The 14,528-nt window shown below is 27.5% G+C and overlaps 2 protein-coding genes across 8 annotated transcripts; both read right to left on the bottom strand.

The window, feature by feature from the left end:
- Nucleotides 1-20: 20 nt before the first annotated feature.
- Nucleotides 21-5,700, bottom strand: LOC132952207 (uncharacterized). Of its 2 annotated transcripts, none has more exons than XM_061024414.1 (9): nt 5,381-5,700; nt 5,124-5,323; nt 4,853-5,012; nt 4,668-4,780; nt 3,672-3,812; nt 2,171-2,366; nt 855-993; nt 667-781; nt 21-270 (listed from the first exon to the last, which is right to left on the bottom strand). In XM_061024414.1, the coding sequence occupies exons 2-9, from the start codon at nt 5,304-5,306 to the stop codon at nt 115-117; spliced, it is 1,203 nt and encodes a 400-aa protein (XP_060880397.1). In that variant the 5' UTR covers nt 5,307-5,323; nt 5,381-5,700; the 3' UTR covers nt 21-114. The 2 variants fall into 2 exon arrangements, with proteins under 2 accessions (XP_060880397.1, XP_060880396.1); XM_061024413.1 differs by having other exon boundaries at nt 855-999; nt 5,381-5,698.
- A 1,456-nt stretch (nt 5,701-7,156) lies between these two features.
- On the bottom strand, nt 7,157-12,271 carry LOC132952299 (transmembrane protein 181). 6 transcript variants are annotated; one of them, XM_061024567.1, is made up of 13 exons: nt 11,911-12,271; nt 11,381-11,568; nt 11,057-11,160; nt 10,234-10,395; nt 9,509-9,608; nt 9,288-9,441; nt 9,113-9,193; nt 8,935-9,034; nt 8,715-8,842; nt 8,492-8,641; nt 8,321-8,423; nt 8,028-8,252; nt 7,157-7,937 (listed from the first exon to the last, which is right to left on the bottom strand). In XM_061024567.1, the coding sequence occupies exons 2-13, from the start codon at nt 11,530-11,532 to the stop codon at nt 7,813-7,815; spliced, it is 1,584 nt and encodes a 527-aa protein (XP_060880550.1). In that variant the 5' UTR covers nt 11,533-11,568; nt 11,911-12,271; the 3' UTR covers nt 7,157-7,812. The 6 variants fall into 6 exon arrangements, with proteins under 6 accessions (XP_060880550.1, XP_060880547.1, XP_060880549.1 ...); XM_061024564.1 differs by having other exon boundaries at nt 11,931-12,271; XM_061024566.1 differs by having other exon boundaries at nt 11,381-11,548; nt 11,931-12,271.
- Nucleotides 12,272-14,528: the final 2,257 nt, after the last annotated feature.

Here is a 14,528-nt window from a genome sequence, read left to right as displayed (position 1 = left end):
ATAATATTCATAATAATATGTAAACAATAAATATAGTTTATTTGATTGGTAACTCTAAAATGAATTAACAAAAATAAATACTCTGTATACTTTTTTTTTTTACAAATTTGTTAATTACAATATTTGTGATGTTGAACTTTGACTGCAATAAATAATTGAGCCAGTGAAATTTAGCGCAGCCGCTAATATGAAAACTGGAAACCAACGGCCATGAGACGCAGTTACAAGTTCTGCCGTGAGAGGACCAGATAATATTCCTGGTATGGTAGCCTAAGATATTTGCAAAAAAAATCAAGTTAAAAACCTTTTCTGAAATATAAATATTCAAGTTAATACTTAATGATAAACATTAAAATTGAACTGTTAACTATGATTTTCTTAAGATGATTCCAAATCAGGGGTCGGCAAACCGCGGCCACCATAGTAATTTTAAGTGGCCCGCGAGTACAATTTATAATTTGTATAAAAACCACTAACTAAGATTTGTAACTAAATTTTATTTGACTATACATTTTTGTTTAAAATAAAATAAGGTATATTCAATTTGTGGCCTGTGAAAAATGTTCTATTTTTATTGGCCCTGGACATCAAAAAGGTTGCCGACCCTTGGTCCAACTAATAAAATTTATAATTTATATAATATACAAAATATTAAATCAAATTTACCAGCGTATTGGATACTGAAAATGTAATGCCAGCATGATTAGGAGCCACTTCAGCATGATTACTTAAATGCCCAGCTGAATTACAAGCACATAGTCCCATTGATATAGAAATGAATCTACCACATAAAATAAATAAATTAATTTTGTAGCAATCAATTGACTATAAAATATAATATAAGGATTCCTTACATTATGGCTGCAGCTAAGCTATTCACTGTACAAAATAGAATTAAAAATATTGCTGGTCCTACTAGACCTATAGTAGTCATTAGACGTCGAACACTTAAAACTGACCATCTACGATCAATTAGTTTATCCGCATAATTTCCTGCAACTTTAATTAAACTAGTATATTAAAACTTAATTTTAAAGAACACAAAATTATTAATAAAACTTCAAACTACCTTAAATTCAAGATTTAAAATTGGAATAAGTAAAAATTTAGATTTTAGAATTTAATTATACACCAATAAATTATTGTATACATTGTAAAACAAAATGACTATAGGTCATGTAATTTGTCAGATATGCATCTTAATAATTTTATAAATCAAAAATAAGTTATATTAAATATTTTAAAATTATGCATTACAAAAATTAAGTATCAAGATAAATCACACATTATTTTAAGCCTATTGATCCCTTATGATATAGCTAAATGGCCTAGATCAGAGATTCCTACAATTATAGGAAGCAACCCATAAATGGGTCGCAATTATATGTATGGTGATTCGTGGAAAGTTCTGAAATTTTTATTTATTTTTTATAATGTAAAATATTTACTATTAGATTACTATACAATATAATATATAGATATATAAAAGAAAATATATTTTATGTATAAATACGAGTACTTATATGATACTGTATTTTCTATCTAACTATATTGTAGATTTATTACTTTGGTATAAATATTAAATGCATTTAAGTTTCGATGTGATTATTGAAATTTTTTATCATTATCCGCGACTATTATGAGTGTCACCTTCAGTGACATGTCAGTGTGCGAACATAACACTGCCGCACTAAAAGTTATTTCAATGATAGCAATCATCATTGGAACCACATAAAACCGGTCATTACTCATTGGTATGTTGTGGGACGCCAAAATTTAAAATTTGTCTATAAAGGGTCAAACCGTAAACAATTTAGGAACCTCTGACCTAGATGGTTTTACATCAAAAAAAATGTTCAATACATTATGCATAAATAATTATGGCATTATGTAAAAATCATATAAGCATATTGGGTTATGGAAAAGTTTATATATAGAGTTATACCTATTAACAAATGTAGCTCAGAAATGACAACAGTGTAAGTCAACTGCATGCGTACATTTGTAGGCGAGATAACACATTTTACGAACCTATCCAAGTCATTAATTATAACCCACAAGTAACCAAAAGAAATATATATTAATTAACATTGAAATCTTTAAGTTTATAATACATTTATTGTTTATTTTATTTGATATCAGTCTTATATTTTGAATAATTAAAACTTACCAATACCAAATACTGAATTGAATATATATGGAACAGCTGTTAAACTAATACTATGTGAATTAGCACCAAGGTAACGCAAATACGTGGGTAGCCAATGCATTATTATGTAGTTGGACCAATTCATAGTAAAGTGAGCTATATATATCGCCCATAAGGGCCAATATATAAAGAATTTTCTCCAATGAATACTAGAATACTATATAAAACAAAATAAGTTTAATGTAAATACAATAATAAAATATATAATAAATATTAATTTGATTATAATAGCATAAATTATTATTGTTAGGGAAATTGGGTACTAATATTTTATAATCTTACCTATTACACGAGTAACATAGTAAAAAATTAAAAGCTACCCATTTTACAAAACATCCATTAGTACCATCTCTATACAGAAGTGATACGACTGTCTTTGACAGTCAACAAATATTGGTACCTAATATAATAATATGCATGGCAGGGCATTAACCAGTTAAAAAGATACTTTTAAAGTTAAATTTTTGTCGCTGTCATAAAATAACTTATAAGTTACTTAATTTTACTGCCACATTAATTTATTTTTTTCCTAAAACCACAAATATATAATATATTCTATTTTGTATAGAAAAAAAAACAATAATAATCAGAAGTATCGAATTTTGTTTATAATTAATATAATATTGTATATTCACAGAATATATTATAAACAGAAAAGTTATAGGGGTAATCGCATAATTGTGAAAAGAAAAACATAATTATTTACTCAGTATTCCATACACGTTTGTATACTCATTAGTTTTAATAATATTAAAACATTAATAAAATTAATATAATTAATATAATTTATAAATTAATTTTAATATTTTTATTATCTATCATTACATTTGTATTCATTCATAGAAATATAACTGAATCGAATAATATTTTATATATATATTATTTGTTAATTTAAAATATAATTAATAATTTGTCGGGTGGCACTACTGAGTTCCCTCTCTTATCTGTCAATCTCGCTATGTAAACATCTAAATCAAAATTACTTATTGTACAGATGTTTTAAAGATTATAATTAAATATATTTTTAATAGAAAAAAAAAATGAATAATTATAATAAAAACATGAAAATATTTGTGCTAATGGCCCTTAAAAAAATATTAAATGTGTCCCTTCCCTTTCTACCATGTTTCAACAAGATAGCTTTAATAGCTGTTTATTATATTTATTATTTATAAATATATAAAACTATTAATATATTTTAATATTATTATAGTTTGGAAGCATATCAGGAGTTGTATCATAAATAATTTTTACAATTTTTAGCCTCAGTCCTCCACAAACTCTATCCTTTCAATTTGTGTATCAAATACCATCATTGTAATCTAGTGGTAGAGCGCATAAGACAAGCGCCCTGTAACCACTAGTAGATCACAATCTTCGGTAAAGCACATATGACAAGATAGCTAGTTTATTTATGAGTATATTATAAGATAACATGTAACAATATAAGAGTTTAACATACTTGGGGAATAATAACTAATGGAAGCTCATCATTATTTCCACAATCTTTTTCTGAATATAATGAAATCCATATAAGTGACCAAACAATACCAATTGAACCAAACAAATAAAAGCTAGTTTGCCACATTAAATGTGGGCATATCTAGAAAAGAAAAGTTATTTTCATTAATATGTATAAGTAACAGTTAATATTATTATAGATTCATATTAAATATATAGTGAATAAAATATGAAAAATATATACCAAATGATTATTTCTCACAGTACCTGGGTAATTAATACATTATTTACTGCTGAATAAATAAGGAACTTTGGATACAATTTACTATGAAATAACGATAGTAGATAATTGTCTTTGAAAACACATATAATAAGATTATATTATTATAAGTTATGAGTTTATTAGTTACAGAACTATTTGTTTTCACATACAAATATTCTTTAATTTATCAAACTTAAACAATCAATATGATAATTTACAATTTATAAAATTTAATAACTTCACATATATATCATATAAAATATAATCTTTAATTAGGCAATGATTAACAATATATTAAATATATTAGAAAAAAATTATTTGTAAAGTATTATTATTTGGTATTATACCTTATTAATTATTTACTTTATTCATATTGCGTCTTAGTGTTACTGCTGGGTAGCTACTAAACTCCCCTCAAGCTTTCATAACAAACACGTATATTCTTTTTTTCTACACTCATATGCTTTTTGTAACTGTTATTACAAATTGTAAATACTAAATATTCCAATGAATGTAAAAAAAAAAAAACTTAATTCATAGCTTTGTGGATAATATATATATTACCCGAATAAGGTAAGAATTGTCACACAATTTGGGTAATTTAACTCAGAGATAATGTGCCAAAATGGATAGTTTTTATACATTATCCAAATAATTTGAATATTAATAAAAAAATCATCTATTAAATAAATTGAATTATATAAATATTTTTTGTCAATAGTCACATAAACTTACCACAGTTGCGACTGTCTGGCCAACAGAACCTGCGGCCACTAGGTAACCAAATGCACTTGAACGTTCAGTTATTGAGATATTGTTAGCAAAAATATGAAATATTGTTGGTAATCCTAAATTTGATAAAAAATAAATTAAAATATTTTGTATCATCTCACAAATAAGCTTATTCAAAATTGATTTACCTAATCCTTCACCGAATCCAGATATTATTCTACATAAAATTAAAGCAAATGTGTTATGAGATACCCATGGTGTTGCGACAGTTGATATTGACCATAAAAAAACAGACAGTAATAAAATTAATTTGCCACCAAATTTCTTAGCTGCACAAGCCCCAAAAACCTGAATAAATAAAAACAAAGATATTGTTTATAATATAATATAATTCCTAATTGATTTATCATTAATATCATTTCATTTGATAATGACTACAATATGTATATTTTTAGTTACTTGACTACTTAAATAGCCGAAAGCAAATGCTGATAATATCCATCCTTGCCAATGCATTGTCCATTTGAAATAACTAGTCATTGGTATTATTGCAATAGGCATAATAACACGATCAGCCGCATTTATAAAATTTGCAACAGAACATAGCACCACAATATGAGTGTGACTCATTTTAGAAGACATGGCTTATGTAGTTATGTCTAAAAACAGTATAAGTTAATTGAAAGAACAAATGTATTAATATGTTTGGACCATACATTTCTCTTAATAATGCGTTGAATGCATTTTAGCTTTTTAAAAGCCACGTATTCATATTTTTCAAACATAGTGAAGATTTATAGTTTTTAATGACAACATTTAAATTTAAAAATCATTGTTTTAAAATAGTTGCCACGTAATATTAATATTAAATCGTATATTGAAATAATTGTGAACACTTTCTTGAGACAATGATTTGAATAAATAAAAACTTTTACTTAAGTTGTTGACGAATAATTATAGCAAATAACAATATAATATTATATTATAATACAGGCATAAACTTCGATGATGAATTTATGAAAAATAAATACAAAATATATACAAAAGAAAAAACCTAAATGATAAGCATTATCATTATCTAGTTATCAATCCAAATATTTATATTTCGGTCACGGTTATCATCGACTTGATACAGTGTAGTTGTAGGTCCGGTATTTTTCTGTGGTGGTTATACTATAATCTACAACCGTGATCCACCCGTAGATAATATAAGAATTCTTATATTATCTATGAGATTATATGAATATAATCTGTGATATGAATGAGGTTAGTATTCTGGTTGTATTCTTGCCTCTTTCCTTTGGAAATATCATTCGTGATATTTATCCCACCAACCGTGATTACTGATACAACTCGGATATACACGGGCATTTATATTTTTATCGATATTTTTAAAGTGTTTAATGTTTATGATAAAAATATAAAATATTACGATTACGAGGATGATTTATCATGGTAAGACATTCACATTTCGTTTTTTAAGTCTTGACTATTGAATTTGGTATGTTTAAAGATTTTGTTTGTTCATGAGGAAATCTGAGAAACTTGTATCTGGATATTGCAATATTCCATCATTTAATGCTTGGTTTCAATACTTATCTCTTATTGTCTTATTACAAGTTCACTGTAACGTCAATAGGGTACCGATTACTTAAACAAAACTGTTAAAACATTTGAGTAGGAAATCCTCGTCTGATAAATTATTACTCTTATTCTTCTTGACATGTCTACTAATTGTCAGTCCGAGCATGGAGATGTTAGTAGTGACGATGAACAAGAAATAATGAGAAGGAATTGGAAAAAAAATATCTCTACAATTGAAAAGGTGGTGTACATTAATAGAAATCATTTTGTATCAAACTATTTACTAACAAACCTGATTGTATAGACAGCATTTAGAGAAGGAGCTACATCTACAGAAATTGAATCTGATGTGATGTTCCAAATGGGATTCGATAATGGGTACAAAGATGGATTCAAAGATGGTTATACAAATGGGTCTTACAAGAGTACTATGATGTAAGTACAATTTTTCATATTCTAAATACAGAATTTAGCCGATATACTAATTTGATTATATTTATAGGTATTATTAGTATTTATACTACTTATAACATTATATTTATAAATTTAGATACAAATGTAAAATTTTTATTTCAAGGTTGTTAAATAAATTTAATTTTTTGGAAGACAGTGAAGAAAAATGAAATACTTAAATGGTTAACGACATCAAGAATATGAATATCAAATATTCAACAACTCCATAAGAACAAACTGGATAATAATGATGATTGGTATAATGATTATGAATTATAAGCCAACTAAGATACTATAGTCATTGTCATTGAAAGAAATTGCCAATCAAAATACCTTAAATAATTTTTAGGGAAAAAAATTAATTATTTTTCATTTTTATATTTAATTTAATTTAAATTGGTAAAAAATGTATGTACATATATTTCTTTCTTAATACTACTATAAAGACATTCAAATTTGAAATTAAGATAAGTCTTTTTATTCATTTTTTTTTCATAAAGGTTAAAGTACAAAATTAATTAATAAAATATGGTATACATAATATATAAGAAAAAACTGAAATATCTTACAATCTGTCTTTAAATTATAAAAGAAAAAACAATTTTACCTATATATGATCTTATTTCTCAGAATATGTTATAATATCAAAGATAATATTATGATGATATTGAGAATATTAAAATAATTCATAATAATACATTTTATCCATTAGTATAAAGTTGAATAAATGAATAATCCGACTAAATTAGTTACATTCAAATAAATATATTTTACAAAATCATGGGCGAATACTTTTCTCAACAACTAAAATCTAAACTGGTATTTGGTATCCTTATTTTTTAATCAGTCATTAGTAAGTTGTTATTGATAATTTAAAAAATATTGTTAAATCGATAATATGATATAAAATAAATAAATATGTTAAATATTTATTTATTTTGACTAACCACTAGGTTTGGGGTTAATTAGTTTAAATTGCAAGAACATAGTTTTGTAAACAAATATTTTAAATTGTAATTTTTCGAAAAATTACTTTTTTAATGTAATTATTGAACTTGAAAAAGTTTATAAAAGACCAAATAGAGTTTATGTACAAATAAACAATAAATAATTAATCACTGTCATCGTTGGGAGGGTTTAGTGGCTTGTGGCTTTCTTCGTCTGAACCATATGGTATGTCTTCTTCAGAATCATTGACCATTGAGAATGCAGGATTATCTTTTGTTACCGAAGACTCTAAAAATAGTTAAATATAATACAAATTACTTATTACTTATTAGTTTATAGCATATTAAATATTTATTTACTACTTAATATAAAATTTACCAAATCCTGGTTTTTTTGTCGGGGAGTAAACAGCAGCCAATGTAAACACATAGAAATTACAAATACCATAAAAGGTCATAAATAATGCTGACGTCATATATTCTGTGTTCAAGTCTGCAGCAAATGAGTCTTCAATCAAGCCAAGCCCATATTGCATATGTGTTATGGTTGAACATATTATAAGTGATATGACCATTGAAATAGTTACAAATTTCAGTCTAGCATCTATGAAAACAATACTATGTTAACTTATCTTTATTGTACATAAATTTCCAAGTTGTTTGAATACTGACCAAAATATGGCATTGAACGCAAATCACTGTATGCTCTTAAAATCAAGCATACTAGATACACTATGTATATGATTACAAAAATGCCTACAAAAGACTTGATATTCTATAACAAATTAAATACATTTGTACATTGCCTTAACTTCAATAATACAATTATTTTATAGTCCTTACTGTGTATGCGCTAGAATCAATCTCGTAACTGAATGCTGGGTCATCAAATTCATTCATTCGACGATATTTAGCCATTATAACACCACATATCCAAAATGGACCTACTAAAATTGCTTTTGGGAGATAAAATGCAATCGGTTTTCTTTCATTCTGTAAAAATAATTCAACAATTATTATATATTAATATATTATTATTTACTAATCTGTAAAAAAAATGTTATACTTGACGTAATCCGTGATAAATGCAAAGCCAAAAAAATAAAATTGCACAGATAAATGTTATTTGGAAGACACCATCTAACATTCCGATTAGTTGATTGCTTGTGAGAAGTGTCAAAGGAAATATTGGATCTAAAAACAAATATTATTACTGTCAATTATACATATTGTATAGTAATATATATCTATACAATTTCATTGGAATTGTTTTTAATTCTATGTACCATTAAATAATATTAACAGTGGCAATAAGACAACAGTCCATTTTTGTTCGTACGACCAATCCACCACTGGAAATTTCCTTAGTGAATTCGCAAAGCAACACTAAAATCAAATTATATATTTTATTGGAACATTTTCTATAGAGGGTATTTATTAGGTCATTATTAAAACTATACTTACAAGTACTCCAAATGCGCTGAGTAAATAAATCAGCCTGAACCATATTTCCATTTGGGTGTATCCCGGGTTGTACGATTTGTACTGCATAACAATTCATCATAATTTAATATTATTATCCATTTAAATCCTGTCTAGTCGAGTTTATTAGAAATTAACAAAAATAAACACCACTCACATAGAACATGACTTCTTTTACTTGATACTTTTGATGAAAAGTCTCTAGATTATAAAAATCTACCTCAAACGTATAATGAGTAAAGTGTATGTAGCCAATATGAGCAATAGGCACTTGGCTACATATCTGTTGTTTGCAAAGTAAATGTCTTGTCCTGTAAAATATTCAACATTGTGTTCTACTGATAAATGTATAAATATTTTTTTAATGTTCTCCATCACCTGTTGTTTTTAAAAACTTTTACTATATCAGTGGTTTTGTGCTGAGGGGTGATTCCCTTGATAGCCATGCTGATCTTGAAGCTTTTATCATAAGTCTCGTCTGTTAAAATTAAAACATGAAATAAGTAACTATATGACCTTTTTTATTGTAAAATTTATAAAATATCTATGTACATTGATTAACTATTGTAGTTAAAAAAATGTTTTGAGAAAGTAGTTATATTTTTAATTACCTTTAATCTGTATGAGAACATAATTAAAGTAGCTAGTATATAAAAGTTGGTATTTTAATTTTTAAATACACAGATACATTTAAAATATGAGTTACCTAACATATAATATAAAAAATTACGTTAAGCCTACAGTTGTTAAACTATTGGGATTTACCATTTTAACCTATACATATACAGAGTTAATGATATAATTAAATAAAACTGGTTAGAATTTGTTGAGCTTAAAATGAGTGAACTTTGGTTATTGTTAACCTTTAGACTAAATGTATGAACAATTATTTTTCAATAATTAACGTATACTTTGTGCGGGGTGTAAATAAATAATAATCCTTATGTAATAAAACTTGCAGGTATAATACGTCAGCACTCATCAGGCTGTTACGCTGTTCGCCCAAGTTTTTCTAAATATTATTTATCATGTCTTAGGACTTAGGTATATTCTATAATACTAATATAATATACCTAGGTAGTAGGTATGCCTAAAATACCTACCGTCTTTGTTGTCCGTCAGCACGACTGCGATTAACCACAATCGTTGGTTATACACCGACAGACTAGGAGTTTTCATGACGAATGGGCCCTGTGGCAAAGATCCGTTCGTGTGCTTCAGTACTTCAACTCCGCTTATCTTACTCGTCAGTGTGATCGGAGGTCCTGAAACAAATTTTTAATTTTCTAGAAAAATCTCATAAAATTCTTAAACAGTATAATATTAAGCATAATTATTATTGTTGATTCCCGAGGTTCGTTGGCTGTATAGTAAAAGTGTAAAACACATAATAAATTCTAACACGTAACAGGTACCAATCGAATTCGAATATGAATAATTTGATATTAAATTTATAATTGCATACCTACCTATCTTAAAAGTTTTTTTTTATCCATTTTAACGACTTGTTTATCAAAGTTGATTCTCAGCGGTTGTTCGAATATAAAAACTGTCAAATGTAGGTAGGTACCTACCTAGCATTTTTAATTTGGATTATATTCTTACCTACGATAACATTTAATAATATTTATGAATTAATTTATGAAACTGTGCATTTTGTGTGCAATTTAATCGAATATTATAGGCATTATTACTTATGTAAAAATATTAAAAATTTTTTTTTTTTGAAAATGTAAAAAATGTACATTTAAATTCAAAATGTATAGAGGTATTGTACCTACTTATTAAATTATATATTATTATATTATATAAACATTATACGCATATTTCAATATTTTCTACCAGTCGAGTATATAGCCCCGCACTCGGACATTTAAATAGGCAGGTATATATTATTTAATTATACATAAATATGGGGCGTCTAACCCGTCAATCCGATGAATAACACCAGTCCCATGGCCGTCAACAGGACGATGAACACCATTACGAATTCCCGTTTGTTCATCGAATACAAACGCATGTGCACCGATCTGAAAAACGTAAAAAATATATAGTAATAATAATAACTATTATGGTTAATATGTTTATTATGCTCCAGTGTATAATGTGCAAGCAAATTATATATACATAAACACATTATAATATTATACATATATAGGTATGTATGATGACGCATATTATACATTATATGAAATTATTTATAATATGTAACTTTTAATTCATTATAATGTATCGCCATTTTTAGATTACCGTTCGCATCGGTCGTGGTGATAGGCCGGAGAGATGTATCGATTGAAATCACTGAACAAGTCGTTGAATTGAGATACTAGATTTCTGACCATTGTCGAGCAACTGCCCGTCGGCAAGTTGTAGCTGGTCTCTGAGTTTTCCATCGAATTCATTTCTCAACCGTCTGGCCTGTTGTATGTTTATACCAGCTATTATAACAACAATAATAACTTATTGAATAATGGCCGTGAATTGAATGCACTATGCGTCAACCTTAGAGCGTTTAAAATTCGTAAAAATGCAGTTTCTTGGTAGTTGAGTTACACAAAAGTATAGTAAAAAAAAAAAATTTCATATACCCAAAACTAAAAAAATAATGTTTCAAAATTGAATTCGTTGTTAAACATCATTCAAAGTTTCTGTTACAAGAAAGCTACGTTTTAAAATACACGAAATAATGCACCTTACTACAAATTCACAGCCTTATAATAACAATAATAAGTAATAATATATTATATATACATTATGGATTGAAATGATGACATAGATACCTAGTATATAGTGTACCTACCAGCCTGCTATGTCTGTACTGTGTACAACATTACAATACAATTAAGTCATATCTAACGAAACGTATTTTGAAATCTGATGTGCGATTGATTATATTACATGACGAATACATACAAGTACTTAGTATATAATATACATTATAATTATAATGAAATAGCTGTACCCGGTGGTTCCGAGTAGATTTCCGATTTAAACGATAGCTAAACGCGCACCATAACTCTTTCGATATAATTTACTGATCTATACTGCCGTTGGTACCTATATCTTGATTTCATGGGTACGTATGTGTTTACTCCAATTGCGTACGTCCGTCGTATTACACATGCGTCCAGGTTTCGTGTAAATACACTCTTCCGTTTAAAGGTCTATAGTGTGTATGCCAACAGCTGTTATTGATCCAACCCCCCCGCTTACAACCCTTCCCCGTTCCGCTGGACGACTACGACCCCGCCGTCGAGAATGTCATTTATTGGAGAATAAATATTTACGCGCAGAAATATGTGTAAGTAGTAAGTACCTATATTACATTATAGATTTATTGGGTATATATTAATATTATAATTAAGTAGGTATATAAAGATATGATTTATATAGATTTTACCTTTATAACTAACTTTAGAAACCATTTTCATTCTTTAAATGTATATCCTCATATCCATATTTTTAACTCGAACTACAACCTACAGCATCTATTTAAATCTGTAAAACTTGTGGCCAATAAGTAGTAAAAAATACCACACACACCTAAAGTCCTAAACAGTGGCCTCTTAAATATACTTGGAAAATTTTAGCAAATTTATTGTTATAAATAATTTCTGTAGGTGCGAGGTGAGGTAGTCGACGATAGGTGTACAGCTGCACAGAGCACAACAACCGTGGTAATGACCAATGGGTTACAGGTAAAAGAGCAAAGTGCATAAAGATAAATAGAGCAAGTGCAAGAAAGTAGTTTTTAATAGCAAAGTTAAATTGGTTGGTGGTGGATTGATGACTTGTACGTAGATGTAAATTTCAGTAACAGTATTTTGATATAATAATATGCGTCACTCAAAAAATAGCGACGAAAAAGGTGGAATAATTCGTATGGTAATATACATAAATATGTTTTAAATTTTTGATACAATGTTTCTTAAATTAAAAATCCCATATTGCAAAGAGTATACAACAAAAATGTATTTGTAAACTGAAAGGTATACCTACTTAATACATTTTTAGTAAGTAGTTCATATATTAACAACCAACGACTTAATTACCTATACCTACTCAAAAAGTTTAAAATATGTTCAAATATAATATAAATACTTAAATACAAAAATATACTGAGTACTGAGTAAAGGGACCTATTAATATAGGATAATATTATAAATGGACAAATAAAAATAAAATATACACAGTACATTATTTAGGTAAAGCTATATTGTTTTATTACAAATATATCAATATTATACCAATTTCAATAAAAATGTACGTTGAAGTATATATTTACATAATTTAATTATTCAAATAACTTTCATTGTTCCAGTATACTTCTAGTATGTTCGTGTTATATTTATACGTATTGTTGTAACCACGTAATAACCTCGTTTGTAATTTTGTGATAAAGCACAGATCGGCCATCTTCATATCCGAACTCGGCAAAACTCATTAGATGATTATTACACACTACTGTGGCAGATACGCAATTTTTCTACGAGAAAAAAAAATAACAACTCTTTGAAATATTATAAAACATTTAATAATTTACTATATCGTACTATCGTCACATCGATATTCTACGGCGTGGCGTTGGCATTCATTTTTTTTTCGTTATATAGATGATATATAATCGAAAGAATTCATACACAGTACGTGTAATGTGTATAAGTATTCTGACCTATATTTTATATCCTTTATAAGGTGTTTGTGTTAGCTGAGCTTAATGTATTGAAAAAGTATTATATAAGATATTTTGATTTTTAGAATACTTTATTTTCTACTAAAGCTTCATTTTTTCCATATGCTTAGATTTTTTATGCAATTTAAGGAGTGTCCTGTATCATGTACAGTGGCGTACTAACGGTGGATATAACCCCCCCCCCCCCCTCCAAGTTCAGTACGCTACTGGTCCTGTGGTGACACAAACTTTGTTTTTACACGAGAACCACTGTTTTATTGTAAATTATTAAGGAATGAACTACAAGATTACTTTTGAAAATGTTGATGTACCTATTCAAATCAACATTTTAACCCAGCGTATTCATAGCAAATGACACTTCAATTTTTACACTCAATCTTCAATCTTTAATATATCCATAAAAGATCCGAAGAGCGCTACAGGCTTTTTACATCGGGTGAGTGATTCAGTGCTCCACGGGACGCGAACGTTCCGCCGAAGACATTAGGCACAACCTGAGGTCTCTGTGGGGCGTAGGATACAACTGGCTCATCGCTATTGTTAAGAATGACCTTTTTTATAGACCGTTTGCTCATCAGTCATTACTCATTACTAGAGTTAGGATGTTGATGACCTAAAAAACACACAAAAATGCCCTAAAAAAAATGCAAAAAAGCCCTAAAAAAAGTGCGAAAATGCCCTAAAAACTTCAAAAAATGACCTTAA

The sequence above is a fragment of the Metopolophium dirhodum genome, chromosome 9 (genome assembly GCF_019925205.1).
Source record: "Metopolophium dirhodum isolate CAU chromosome 9, ASM1992520v1, whole genome shotgun sequence".
NCBI lineage: Eukaryota > Metazoa > Arthropoda > Insecta > Hemiptera > Aphididae > Metopolophium > Metopolophium dirhodum.
The sequence above is the reverse complement of the archived record's forward strand: the minus strand, read 5'-3'. Positions and strand labels throughout refer to the sequence as shown.